We start from the raw sequence: 14,635 nt of genomic DNA on the forward strand, positions 1-14,635 counted from the left end.
TGTGAACTGAAATATTACCACATGGAGTACAATTTTAGATTCCCTGACAATTTTTTTTTTTTTTTTTTTTTGTCAACAGTGTAGTTAACTTTAAAGTGTATATAATACATTACAACATAAACACCATATTTCATGTTTAAATGCACTATACTTTTTAGAAATGTAGACTATATGAGTTGAAACATAGACTGCATTATAGTGTAACTTTGGTTACAATTACTATGCCATATTATTTATCACACTGTGGAATTACGAATACTTTATAATGTACTTTATATACTAGCTGAATGTTACATTTAGGTGCATGATCAGATAAACTAATGGGAGACAATCACTTTTTGACCTTAGCTTTACCCTTTAGATAGACTGTAGTGCCATCTATTGAAAAACATAACTATAAATCACTAACTCATAAAACAGCTCCATCTCATGCGATCTGTCTCACATTCTCTTTCGAAGACGAGTTCATAAATATCCATCAATCAAATAAGACAAACGGCAGTTTTGCTCGAATATTATCTGGTAAATCGTATTCTTTACGGGTCCTTCTTTTGCTGATTATCATTAATATATTTTCTTCCGAATAGTATTCTCTACATTAAAGGGAAATATGGACGTGGGATTGCGCACTGTCAAATAATAATGAAATAAATTAAATCTGCAATACTCCTCCAAATCTAATCATCAAGCAAAAAAAAAAAAAAAAAAAAAAAAAAAAAAAAAAACTAAAGTGACCCTACAGGTGCGATTTCCGAGTTTAGGTAAATAAAAACATGCGGCATATTATTAATTAGCACACATTTACCTTCTCGTAGGAAACGAGAGTGGATAAGAATGATGAGAAAACAGCAGATCGCCGCTCCCGCTAGAGCCCACGCAACTCTCAGCATCAGCATCCTGACTGCCTTCAGCATCCACACATCTCCATTCTATTGCCATACAACCAACACCTTTGCTGCGCTTTTCTTTCACAGATTCAGAAGAAAGGAATCCGTTCTTTTTCAAGAGATGATAACTTTAGGAAAATAATATAATTGATATTTTGGAGCTTTCACCGCCCATTGCAAAAACGTAGCAATTTCCAGTTTGTCTGTAGCTGTTGCGTGGATCTAAGTCGAGTGATGTGCGGTCATCCTTTCCAACATTTCTGGTTTATGTACTTCGAGAACTGCGCTGATCGCTTGAACTGTCACTCTCATCTGTATCCTTGCTGTGTATCAGAAGAAACAGGTCAGCTTACAAACAGACGTAATTCCCGCATTAATTCGAACGATCATGTAAAAAAATCAAACGCGACACATGTGGTGTTGGTAAAATGTTGAGTCTGTATCTCCGCCTCCGTCTGTGCAGTTACTGGGGTTTGATTCTTCTCTTAACGAGCGCACTTTCTCTCCGCTCTGACGCATGCATCGCCTCCACTCGCCTGAAGAGACGCGTTTGAGAAGCGCTCGCCGGTGGATGCGTCACAGCGCATGTTCCTTTAGTCTGACGTCAGAGTTTAAGTCTTAAGTTCTTTCATTGTGCCTTTTGTGCGCTCAACCTTTCAGAAATGTTGTGCACCGCAGAATTTAAAGACACCGTGAAATCAAACTTTCGTGGCTTTAGGGTCATTTGAGTGCATCGGTATGTTAGTGGGTGATTGGAATTGCGCCGTTTGTGTGCCTACATGACTTACTGATATATGTGACCCTGGACCACAAAACCAGTCTTAAGTCGCTGGGGTATATTTGTAGCAATAGCCAAAAATACATTGCATGGGTCAAAATTTTTGATTTTTCTTTTATGCCAAAAATCATTAGGAAATTAAGTTCCATGAAGATTTTTTGTAAAATTCCAACTGTAAACATCAAAATGTAATTTTTGATTTGTAATATGCATTGTTAAGAACCTAATTTGGACAACTTTAAAGGTGATTTTCTCAGTCTTTTTGATTTTTTTGCATCCTCAGATTTCTGATTTCAAATAGATGTATCTCAGCCAAATATTGTCATATCCTAACAAACCATACACCAATAGAAAGCTTATTTATTGAGCTTTCATATGATGTATACATCTCAGTTTTGTCAAATTTAACCTTATGACTGGTTTTGTGGTCCAGGGTCACATATTTAGCAGGATACCTTACTTGACGCATTATGCATTATTATCATTTTAATATTGTATTATATAGATTAACCTAAACACAGATTTGGTTCTGGTTCCTGTAATGCAAAGTATTTTTGAGAAAGTATAGTATTTTTCCCCCATCTGAAAAATTGGCATACCCATTCATCAAAGATTTAATATTTTAATTACATATAGTTCCAGTTACTTTTCCCCAAAGGACATTCCAGTTATATGAATTTGTGACTCTAAAATTGCCCATAACAGTGACTGAAAATGTGTATCTGTCCGTTTCTGTTATCCCTGTTATAGACTGGCCACCTGTTCGTGGTGCTTCCTTGCCTATGGCTCAAGATGCTTGGAAAAGCTCCAGCACTCCTGTGACCCTAAATACAGAATGTGATTTTGTAAAAATCCAGTATTCATTTAGTAAAGAAATGTGATTAACCATTTTTTATGTATGAAACATAGGCAGAATTAAACATTTTCAAGCAACATTTACAACAGCCAATGCCTGTTCTTTTCTAAGAATTGAGTAGAACGCTAGACATGCAAAAATATTGCATGGTGGGTCATCAATTACCAAGAGCCTTGGACCATTTTTTCCTAAAGATGAAGGAAAACTTAACACTAATGCATTTGATTACTGCAGATAAATAAATTAAAAAAAAATAAATAAATAAAAAATAAATAAATAATAATAATAATAATAAAAATAACTTTATTTTGATGGTTCCTTTTGAACATTCTGTTAACGCTGTACTTACATATCTACTAACTCTCAGAGGGTTAGACTTGTCACAGGGACGGTCGGAGACGAGCGGATCCATTCGCAGCATTTATTAGATAAGACAAAACAAAACAAACACACAGGGGCAGGCAGAAATCGTAGTCAAAACACAGGCAGAAAGGTCGGGGCTGGCAGCGAGAATCAAACACGGGAGGGAGTCCAGGAATCAAACACGGGAAAACAAACACGGGAAGAAACGCTCAGAAATGCAGCCGGGGCAATACAAGACTTCGCGAAGAAGCTGAGTGTGAGAGTGGCTTAAATGCAGTCCTAGAAATGAGGTGCAGGTGTGAGCGGTAATCAGTGCAGTGAGAAACAAGGAGCAGGTGAATGCAGTGATTAGTGCAGTGGCTTGTGGGGAATGAAGTCCATGATGTGTAGTGCAAGAGTTTATGATGACAGGACGACTCAATTCATGACAGAGCCCCCCCCAAGGAGCGGCTTCCAGACGCTCTAACCACATAATGAAACCGGAGGGTGGTGGAGCGGAGGCGGAACAGGGGGAGGGATGGAGGGCCAGGTCCATGTGGGGGTAATGGAGCTATGGACTGAGGCGGGACCGGCGGAGGGAGAAGCCATGGTGGAGGAAGGGTTGGCTCCTCCATGGGGCCGGCCGACGGAGGTGGAGCCGGTGGAGCCCAAGGCGGAACCGGAGAGTTGATGGTCCTGGGTGACACAGAGGATCCGGAGGACCAAGGCAGAACCCAAGGCTCTGGCGACCAAGGCGGAGATGGAGGTCCGGAGGTACACGGCGGAGCCGGAGCGAAAGAGGACGGAGGCTGTGCCCGCGGGAGGGAGGAGGTCCACAGAGCCGGTAGGACGGAGCGACGAGGCGCAGCCGGAGGAGTAGAGTCCAGAGGTGAAGGTGGGGCGACGACCGACCAGGGAGGAGCCGGAGGGACGATGGAGCCCGGTGGAGCTGGTGGACCGACGGCCGACAGCGGAGACGAGGGAGCAGAGAGCCGGGGTGGAGCCGCAGGGTTGGAGGGCCGAGGTGGAGTCCAGGACTCTGAGGCTGGAGGCGATGGTGAGGGATCCTCCAGCCAGGACACCGATGGAGACAGGCAGACCCACGGCAACTCCTCTGCACCGAAGGTGGGTTGAAGGTGAGCCGAGGGACTGTCAGGAGACAGAGGTGGTAGGACTGGAGCAGTAGGGAGGGTGGGTGGGAAATTAGACAGTCCATACATGGCCTCCGTGGCCAGAACAGGGCAGACAGGAATCTCAGGAAGGCTGGACAGAACCAGCGGAGGCTCTGGAAGGCTGGGCGGAACCAGCGGAGGCTCTGGGAGGCTGGGCGGAACCAGCGGAGGCTCTGGGAGGCCGGGCGGAACCAGCGGAGACTCTGGGAGGCCGGGCGGAACCAGCGGAGACTCTGGGAGGCCGGGCGGAACCAGCGGAGACTCTGGGAGGCCGGGCGGCACCAGCGGAGACTCTGGGAGGCCGGGCGGCACCAGCGGAGACTCTGGATGGCCGGGCGGAACCAGCGGAGACTCTGGGAGGCTGGACGGAGCCATCTTGGCCGGGGAATCAGGCTTGGCGGCCATCTTGGCCGGAAACTCAGGAACGGCGGCCATCTTGGCCGGGGACTCAGAAACGGCGGCCATCTTGGCCGGGGACTCAGGAACATCGGCGGCCATCGTGTGTGCAGACTCTGGCGTGGCAGCCATCTTGCGTAGTGGCTCTGAGCTGGAGTTTACTGTGGGAACATTGTTGTCCTCTTCTTTGATTCCCACAGTAAAAGGAGAGCCACTCATTTGCAGAGCAATGTCAATGTAAATTTGTAAAGTCCAGTTAGGTGCAAACATGGGCATGAGTGAAGCCAATGGCTCTAAGAGTCCTCCACGGAAGAAAATCATCAGGCAAGCCTCATCCATAGTAGACTGATTTGCCAATTCAATAAAGTCCATTGCATACTCCTCAACAGACCGCTCACCTTGTTTGAGGCGCATGATCTGTACTGTTGAATTCATGCTGGAACCGGATGACACCATACTAGCTGCTGGATCCTTGTAGTGGCGAAGTCTTCTGTCACAGGGACGGTCGGAGACGAGCGGATCCATTCGCAGCATTTATTAGATAAGACAAAACAAAACAAACACACAGGGGCAGGCAGAAATCGTAGTCAAAACACAGGCAGAAAGGTCGGGGCTGGCAGCGAGAATCAAACACGGGAGGGAGTCCAGGAATCAAACACGGGAAAACAAACACGGGAAGAAACGCTCAGAAATGCAGCCGGGGCAATACAAGACTTCATGAAGAAGCTGAGTGTGAGAGTGGCTTAAATGCAGTCCTAGAAATGAGGTGCAGGTGTGAGCGGTAATCAGTGCAGTGAGAAACAAGGAGCAGGTGAATGCAGTGATTAGTGCAGTGGCTTGTGGGGAATGAAGTCCATGATGTGTAGTGCAAGAGTTTATGATGACAGGACGACTCAATTTGTGACAAGACTGGTAGGGTTAGGGTTAGAATAAGTTGACAAGTACTTGCAAAGTTACTTATATTCAGTAGAATGTCCGCTGGGCGACTATCACAATATAAAGTTAGCAGATGTTAAGAAGACAGTCGGTCTGTTAAAAAACACAACCATGCCTACTCTTCTGCTACATACTCAAAAGTATACAAGTTTTCTTCACAAAAAAGAGTGCATACTTTTAGGGCATCTTTTAATTGGAATGCAGAATATCAATTTATTATGATCTTAAAGTTGTGATTTACAACATTACTGGAAAATCCAGCCTAGGAAATGTATGAAATATACAGTGAGAAGAAAGAAAAACTTTAGGCTGGTAGTTTGTATTATGGGTCTTTTTTTTTTTTTTTTTTTGTTAAGACTGATGCATCACAATCCCAGTGTTGTCAATGTTGCTGTCTGCAGCTAATTTAGAGCCAATTATCAGCATTCGCCAGTGTTTACAATGGGGGCGTCCATTTTTAATTTCTCTGCAGTGCCTGTAACACACTCCCATTGTGATCCATCAATCAGCTGGATGGCAATTAAAGGAGAGCTGTCCAGGAGTGACTGCATGAGGCAAGCCGAGCAGGTGCATCACCTTAAGGATGATGATGACATACACATTGCCAATGAACAGTCCTTGGTTGCGTTACTCAAAGAGCACCTGTCACTTATATTGACATGCTCCTGCTGTTTCAGCCCAAGCATGCCTTTGGGAACTACTTGAGAGTGGTCAAAGGGTCTGAGATGACCACAAAGATGAGAGATGAATTTAAGACATTGTTTATTCACAAAGCTGGCACTTTTAAAAATCCTTTTCTGGCACGGTGCACTGTTTGCTGGACGCACATTTTTGTTTTGGAGAACTGCCCTCAGAAAAGCATGTTTTATTGATTTTTCGTCCATCACAAATATGATTCACGTTTGTTAGTGAGTAAACTTCTGCAACATAAATTTTAAAACATTTAGAGTCTATAAGAGTAAATATAATTTATATATACAGTATGTTTTTAAGCAATTGCATAAATATGTTTGTTGCTTAGGAGCAACACTGTGTGGCAGTGGCAGTGGAATTGGATATAGATAGAGGATAAGAATTTTATTTTTTTTTAATTATTATTGTTATTCAGTATGTTTTATAAATGTATACATATTTAGTATTTGCTTAATATTTAATAAAAAAATAAGGGAGGAGCCAGTTCCATTAGATTATGTAGTGGAGCAGTGTTTAATGCCTAACCTCCTTGAAGCAATTTTATCTAAATGAGAGCAAATTCCTTCATCCATGTTCCTTCATCAAGTGGAAAGCCTTCCCAAATGCTGGGTTCCCAAAAGGGAGGGTTTAATGGCTTTTGCAATGCTTTTAAAATGAAATGTTCCATAAAAGCAAGAAAGTTCAATAAAATGTCACGGTCTAATTTGTTTTACTGGAATTACTGGAATACACAATTAATGAATAAAAAAAATTTAGGTGTACTCAAACATTCTGGCATGTAGTGTGTGTTATATTTTAAAATGTACTTATGTATTTATTTACTGTCTTTTTTTTACAGTGTTCATTGCTTGAAAAATAATTTTGGACAATGACATTTTTCTATAAAATGCTAAAAATTATTTAGCTAAACAAATAATTGACAGATGAATTGGTTAGTTAATTAATAGTTAGTTGCAGTTAAACACTCTAACCTTGCAGATGCTTCATATTTACAGCTAACACATTTCATCCACAGTGACACTTCTTTAAATTCTAAAAACTCTTAAATTGTAAGTATATTAACTCATCTTACTCTAACCACTGAAATCAAAACTATATATAACACTTAAAATTTGATTACAACTGCTAAATAAATAAATACCCACATACATAAATAACTTTGTGTTGTGTGGTTAACCAAGAAAAATGCTCCACAAGGACCTTTTTTCTTGGTATACACTTCTCTATCTCTTCACTATCTCACTATCACTATCTCAACTGTATCAGGTTTGTTGTTCGACTGATGTTACACAATGCTGTTTTTATTTTGGAGCACACATTTTTCACTGTGCCTTGATACTTTTAAAATTATCACACAAATGATGACATAAGAGTGATGCAGAAGTCCTAAAATAGGCTTATGCGATTGGTTAAGCTGAAATATCATGGAGTCTAGGAGACGATTATCACTCAATTCTGGTCATAGACAATGGATCATAGCACCCTAACATCTTCAGCACAATTTTTCAGCAATAATGTGTGCCTGTGACATACTACAAGGGAAGGTAATCACTGTGTCTGCCATCACACCACCAAAACAACAGAATAGTCTATAAAACCATTCAGTTCCCAAACTAAGCTTTACAACAAAATCTCTGACTTGAATGAAAAAAGCTGCTTTATAAGCTTTTTGGTGTTTAGGTTTTCTTATAAGCCAGAAACACTCCTCCACAGAACATATTCAGTAAAGATATTATGTTATTCTTCCAGCAACACCACTTTGTGCAGATTTATTCCCATATGTTTATACAGCTCATGTGTTTGCCACTCGGTTTGTAGCTTTTTAATCAGCTTTAAGCAGCATCAGTCTTAAAGCGGTTTGCAGGTGCCATACCAGTGGTTCCCCTTCAGTCGTTCCACTACGACGTTACATGGGATCTCGCTTGAGAGACCAATCATCTCTGAGCCTTATTCAAAAGGCCAATGAAAATTGGCGAGTGGACGTGCACCACTCAGTCAGACTTTTGCTTTCAGAGCCATTCTGCTCGAGCCTACCTAACAAAGAAACAAACGTTCCTGTAAGAAGTTCCTCCCTGGCAGACCGGGACAAAAAGAGCAATTTCTCACGGCTGTGAAACGTTCTTTTCAGAATGGTTTTCCAGCCGTGCGCTGCTGGATGTGGCAGTTTCCTCACCTCCGAGGACAGACATGAACACTGCCTCACATGCCTGGGCTTAGAGCATGCTGAGGCAGCGTTCACGGATGGTTTGTGCGTTCATTGCGAGCGCATGACCATGGTCACGCTGAAGAACCGCCGCTCTTTTGCGAGACGACTCCCCTCCGTGCCCCGCGGCTCGTCGTTAAGCCGACAATGCTTTTCGGCCGCCGTGGCGAGGCAACGGGGGGGTTTTACAGGTTACGGTGCAGAACGCGCCGCCGGCTTCTAAAGCCCCGCTGCCGTCTGCACCCCAGCGTGGCCCCGTTGAGTGGCCAGAGCAGTATGCTTCCCCAGTATCCGGACCGAGCATCTCCTTTGGCGCTCCACTGGAGGAAGAGATGTCTGTTGCTGCGTCAGAGGGAGAGTCCAATGGTGAGACAAACATCTCGCCGGGCCAGCGCCCCCCTGTGGTTGCTGTCCCGTCTGACATGGATGCTGAGCTGTCGACAATGCTCCTCCGTGCCACCAGGGGGATCGGGCTCGAGGTGTCGGATGCACCTCCCGCCGATCCCTCTAGGCTTGGCGATTGGTTCCTGAGGGGGGCGCCTGCGGTTCCGCCGCGCCCTCCCCCCGTTCCATTCTTTCCGGAGGTGCATGAGGAGCTGATCAAAACATGGCGGGCGCCTTTTTCCTCGCGCCTTCGCCCAAGCTCCTCCTCCCTCGCCACCCTCGATGGCGGGGCAGCCTGGGGATACGAGTCGGTCCCCCAGGTTGAGTGCGCTATCGCGGTGCACTTATGCCCGCGGGGCGCCGCCACCTGGCGGGACCGGCTGCATCTACCCTCCAGGGCGTGTGAGCGCTCGTCCGCTCTCGCGGGCCGCGTGTATCGCGCCGCTGGACAGGCTGCCTCCGCCCTGCACGCCATGGCCACCTTACAGGTCTACCAGGCGCAGGCGCTGAAACAGCTGCACGAGGGTGGTCCTGACCAAGACATGATGCAGGAACTCCGTGCTGCCACCGACTTTGTGGGCGACGAAGGTCACGGCACGGTCACTTGGTCAGGTGATGTCCACCGCTGTGGTTCAGGAGCTTAATCTGGCTCAGATGGCAGACGCCGACAAAGCTCGCTTTCTCGACGCTCCCATCTCCCAGAGCGGCCTGTTCGGCGACACTGTCGAGGACTTTGCCCAGCAGTTCTCGGCAGTCCAGAAGCAGACGGAGGCCATCAAGCATATCCTGCCCCGCCGCAAAGCTTCCATCCCGCCGCCGGTGGCCCCGCCTCCGCCTGCCCGTCGCCGAGGGCGCCCCCCTGCGGCCCCAAAAACAACACCAGCTCCTACACCCGCTGAGGTCCACGAAGCCAGGCTGGCTGCCCGGCGCAGAGCTGGCCGCAGGAGAGCGGTGCCGCCCACCTCTCAGGGACCCGCCAAGGGTACTCGTAAGAAGGCCGCGAAGCGTCCCTGATGCGGGCAAACCAGAGGTGATGGAGATTGCTCTTCGGGGGACAATGATATCAACGTCTCCACTCCCGGTGGAGGGCCGGGAGCCTTTGTGTACTTCAATGCTGCCAATGGGCCGGGAGCCTTTGTGTACTTTTTCACAAAAAGAGCTAATTTCCTCACCTCTGGGGCCTCGGCCCCGAGTTCCCCTTTCGAGCAGCACTTACACTCCTCGGAACCGGGCTCAGAGCCCGATATCGCCAGCGTGGGAACCTGGGAAAAAGGTAAGCCCTGCTTCATGCAGCCAGACTCTCCCCCAGACTCTCCCCTTCGTTCTCTGGGGACAGTCCCCTTCCCCTTCCCCTTCCCCTTCCCCCTCCAGGCTGCCCCACCGCGGTCACGTCGGTCAACGCTCCCTTGATACCGCTAGGGTCATAGGACGCAATCGAGCCAGTCCCTCCAGCCGAGATGAAGTCAGGGTTCTACAGTCCCTACTTCATCGTGCCCAAAAAGAGCGGTGGGTTAAGACCCATCCTGGACCTCAGAGCTCTGAATCGGTCCCTTCTCAGGCTGCCGTTCAAGATGCTCACGACGAAGCGCATGCTAACTTGCATTCGTCCCCAGGATTGGTTTGCAGCCATCGACCTGAAGGACGCGTACTTTCACGTCTCGATCCTTCCTCGTCACAGACCCTTTCTTCGGTTTGCCTTCGAAGGTCGAGCGTATCAGTACAGGGTTCTCCCATTTGGCCTGTCCCTCTCTCCCCGCGTCTTCACCAAAGTCGCGGAGGCAGCCCTGACCCCTCTTTGGCAGTCGGGCTTTTGCATCCTCAACTATCTCGACGACTGGCTTCTTGTAGCTCACTCGCGAGACCTGTTGTGCGAACAGAGGGACCTGGTGCTTCGGCACCTCCGCCATCTGGGCCTTCAGGTCAACCGAGAGAAGAACAAACTCTCCCCAGTGCAGAGGATCTCTTTTCTCGGTGTGGAGCTGGACTCGATCATTATGACAGCCCGCCTCACAAACGAGCGCGCGCAGTCAGTGCTGAGATGTCTGGACTTATTCAGAAACAAGACAGCGGTCCCTCTCAAAACTTTCCAGAGGCTCCTGGGGCATATGGCAGCTGTGGCCACGGTTACAACGCTGGGCTTGCTTCATATGAGACCGCTTCAGCGCTGGCTACACGATCGAGTCCCGAGACGGGCATGGCACCATGGCACACTCCGGATTGGCGTTTCCCCGCAGTGTCGCCGCCTATTCAGCCCGTGGTCAGACCTCGCCTTCCTTCGGGCCGGAGTTCCCTTGGGGCAGGTCTCCAGGCACGTTGTAGTTTACACGGATGCCTCTACCACGGGTTGGGGTGCTGTATGCAACGGGCACGCAGTTTCGGGCTCTTGGACAAGACCTCGACTGCAATGGCATATCAATTGCCTCGAGTTGTTGGCTGTGCTTCTGGCCCTTCGTCGCTTCCGACCGATGTTGCGCCAGAAACACGTGCTTGTTCGTACCGAAAGCACGGCGACGGCGGCGTATATCAATCGCCAGGGCGGTCTCCGCTCTCCTCGCCTGTCACAACTCGCCTGCCGTCTGCTCCTTTGGAGTCAAACGTGGCTGAAATCGCTATGTGCCATTCACATTCCAGGAGAACTCAACCGTGTAGCAGATCTGCCTGGGTCTCCTTCGCCCCGCAGGTTGTGGCTATACTTTTCAATATTCCAGCGGAGGAGACCGCTGTTTCCCTCGTGTATCCCTAAAAAGCTTTATGGATATATTGAATTATTCTCATTTCCACATGTAAAAATTCCATGTGCTCTGCCCCCCCAACCCATGCTTCAGTACAACTGGCATCCCTGTAAGGCCCCCTTATTGGGCCTCAGGGCGTTGGGAAGGTTACGTTACAATTTCCATCTACTGACACGTCCGCCTGCCAGCACGTGGGGTTGTGCGTAACGCGGCGTCAGGTTCGTGGCCTGTTCCATAGAATGTTCCCATGTAACGTCGTAGTGGAACGACTGAAGGGGAACGTCTAGGTTACGAAGGTAACCCTCATTCCCTGAAGGGAGACGTTACATTCCCCTGCCACGACCTGACGTCGCGCTGACGCCGGGCTCTCACGGCTCTTCAGCAAAAGCCTGACTGAGTGGTGCGCGCCGCCATCTTATATACCCGTATGTACGGGGGCGTGGCCGACATGCACGTCCACTCGCCAATTTTCATTGGCCTTTTGAATAAGGCTCAGAGATGATTGGTCTCTCAAGCAAGATCCCATGTAACGTCTCCGTTCCCTCCTTCAGGGAACGAGGGTTACCTTCGTAACCTAGACGTTATCACTCCATGATAATACGAATGAAGCATATACTGTAGCTGCTTTCATATACAAATACACAAAAAGTATATTATATTATATACATAGACCACTGTATTTAAAAATAATTTTAACTTTAATTAAAACATTTAGCAACTTAGCAATGATAAAATGACAATGATAAAAATACTTTTTTTTTTTTTTTTTATATATCATTGAAAATCTTGCAGTCTGCTAAACCGTTTAGCAGGTTAAGAGTCTTGCGAGGCCCATAACTCCCAATAGAACAAACCCCCCAAGTATTTTTACCACACACCTCTCTGGTCGCATCCATCATTTCCATTTAACTGGAGAGACAAAGATCTCACCTGTTCTCATCCCATTTGTCACCAGTTTTTATGCTGTCATACATGAGTGAATCAGTGTTTGTGTTCCACGCTTCTGCACACTGCCTGATGAATATTCATTAGCCTCTTAAACGCTCAGTCTGTCGACAGCTCATTAACTGCTCAAATAACTTCTGTATAAAGACCAAATTGCTTGGCTTAAAAATAGACAAAGACTGACGTTGTTCAATCAGCTTTGATGAAAGACAAACTCTTCAAATCTGCATGAAACACGAAGGTGATATACTTTACATCACAGTGCAAAACTATCAGATCAAAGAAAACATATAATAAAGTATCAGAGAAAATATTAATTATTTTTTATTAAAAATCATTTATGAAGAAGTTGTATCTGGGACAGTGCCATGTTCAACTTTTGACAATATCATCATTATCAAAACATTCCCAAATGAAATTGTGAGTTCTGCCGTAATGTTATAAAGATTGTTTTTTTAATGTCTACTTTGATTATTTAAAATCATTTTGTGCTTTGAGCAATAAGAAGTTAGTTAGAAAGGGGATATTTATCATTTATTCTAAATTAGAGAGAAAAGCAAAGCCTAAACAAAAATGACAATTTTTTACCATAGTCATTTCAGAAAATAAATAAAGGTAACACTTTATTTTGGTGGTCCCTTTTGAACATTCTGTTGACAATAAGCAATGTTGCACCTACACGTCAACAAACTCTCATTAGAGTGTTGGTACACTGTCTGCTTAATATCTGTTAACTCTTTATTGTGATGAACTGCCAACAGACATTTGAGTATAAGTAACTTTGCAATTACATGTCAACTAAACATTCTAGTAAGAGTTAGTAGATGTATAGGTGCAATGTTTCCTATAGTCAACAGAATGTGTTAAAGGGACCATTAAAACAAAGTGAAACCAAAATAAATATTTTGTGGTGAGAGAAAACTTTTGAAAACATGTTAGTGTCAGACTAAATAAGAACTAATAAATACAACATAAGCCATAAAGATAAGTAATTAAGTTATTGAATTAAATTAGAAAAAATAGCATTATATGTTGCATGTTGTATGTAGTTTTTTTTTTTTTTTTTTTTTTTTTGTATTTTGTTTTGTATGTGGCCTTATTGTTGCATAATTCTTCATTAGATACAGAAAGTCCCCATTTAACCTAAACCAAGCCATGAGATAAACTTGTTTTATCAATTCTTAAATGGACACACTGTAACTGCTCTAACCGAATTGGTTCTGAAACTTAGCTCAAGGTCTGAGCGCATTACGAGATCTTTTTCAAATGGACTTTTGCCTTTACCGGCTTATAGGAACTGTTATGGACAGAGATCTTTTTTTCATGTGCTCACCAAAACCTGGAATGAGATCCCACAGCACATCAGAACTATCACATCAAGAAGACTATTTAAAATAACATTTCCTCGCCATTTAATGGACAGGTATATCTGTGACCACTGAGACGGCTCTATAGCCCTTTGTTGCCCAATATCTTGATGTGTGTTTGTTGTTGTCTCTAGCTGTCTAGTGTATAAGCTTGTTGTGCATGTGGTTTTTATGTTCTGCAGAGCAGGATCCTGCTGAAAATCAGTTTTATACTGAGCCAGGCCCGATTGTCCTTAATCTTTTCCTGTTTTAAAAATAAATGAATGAAATGAATGAATGAACTAAATTAGCAATGCAGTGGGCTCTGTGAGTCTAATCAAAGAAAAAAAAAAGTTTTGCTTGATCTGTTCTTTCACTAGCAGAGTCCCAGAATATTTATTGTTTTTAATATTTAACCCACGGTGGATGGATTCAGAATACAATTAATTGCTAATGGCACACCTGTGAATTTATCATATGTTTACAAATTTTCCATTTCAAGGTTTAATTACCCATTAAAAATTTACTTTTTAGATACACACACTCACAGAAATCTAACTAATTTTACAACAATTAGTTCCGTTCCTGTTTAAAAAGTGATTATATTTAGAATGGAATGGAGCTATGTGATTTGTCTTGCAAAACCTTTTTTTTATGTTAGAACGTATGTGTTTTCTTTCACTATGATCATGCATGCAGTGGTTTTGTGAAATGGAGCTGGAACCGAGTGGCTAAAGAAGGCTATAAGTGAGGAGGGGACATCTCCACTCCACTCCTATACAGTGTACTGTTCCAGACTGGAACAGTCTGTGTGTAATTTAGTGACACAAAAAGCAAAAAAAAAAATAAAAAAAAAAAAAATGTTTTCAAATGTTTCATTTCATGCTTTTAAAAACCTATATCAAATACAAATTTTAGCTAAATATCTTTTTATTTTCATTTAATAATATTATTTTTGCCATGTT

At 44.7% G+C, this 14,635-nt stretch overlaps 1 protein-coding gene across 1 annotated transcript in view; it reads right to left on the bottom strand.

Moving 5' to 3' along the window:
- tafa5a (TAFA chemokine like family member 5a) overlaps positions 1-1,408 on the bottom strand; it is a 55,632-nt gene extending 54,224 nt beyond the window's left edge. The window contains exon 1 of the mRNA XM_073837821.1: positions 806-1,408. Within this exon, the coding sequence (XP_073693922.1) occupies positions 806-914 (109 nt within the window). The 5' untranslated portion in view covers positions 915-1,408. The remainder of the gene's footprint in view (positions 1-805) is intronic.
- Between the last annotated feature and the right edge of the window lie 13,227 nt (positions 1,409-14,635).

The sequence above is a fragment of the Garra rufa genome, chromosome 4 (assembly GCF_049309525.1).
Source record: "Garra rufa chromosome 4, GarRuf1.0, whole genome shotgun sequence".
Classification (NCBI taxonomy): Eukaryota; Metazoa; Chordata; class Actinopteri; order Cypriniformes; family Cyprinidae; genus Garra; species Garra rufa.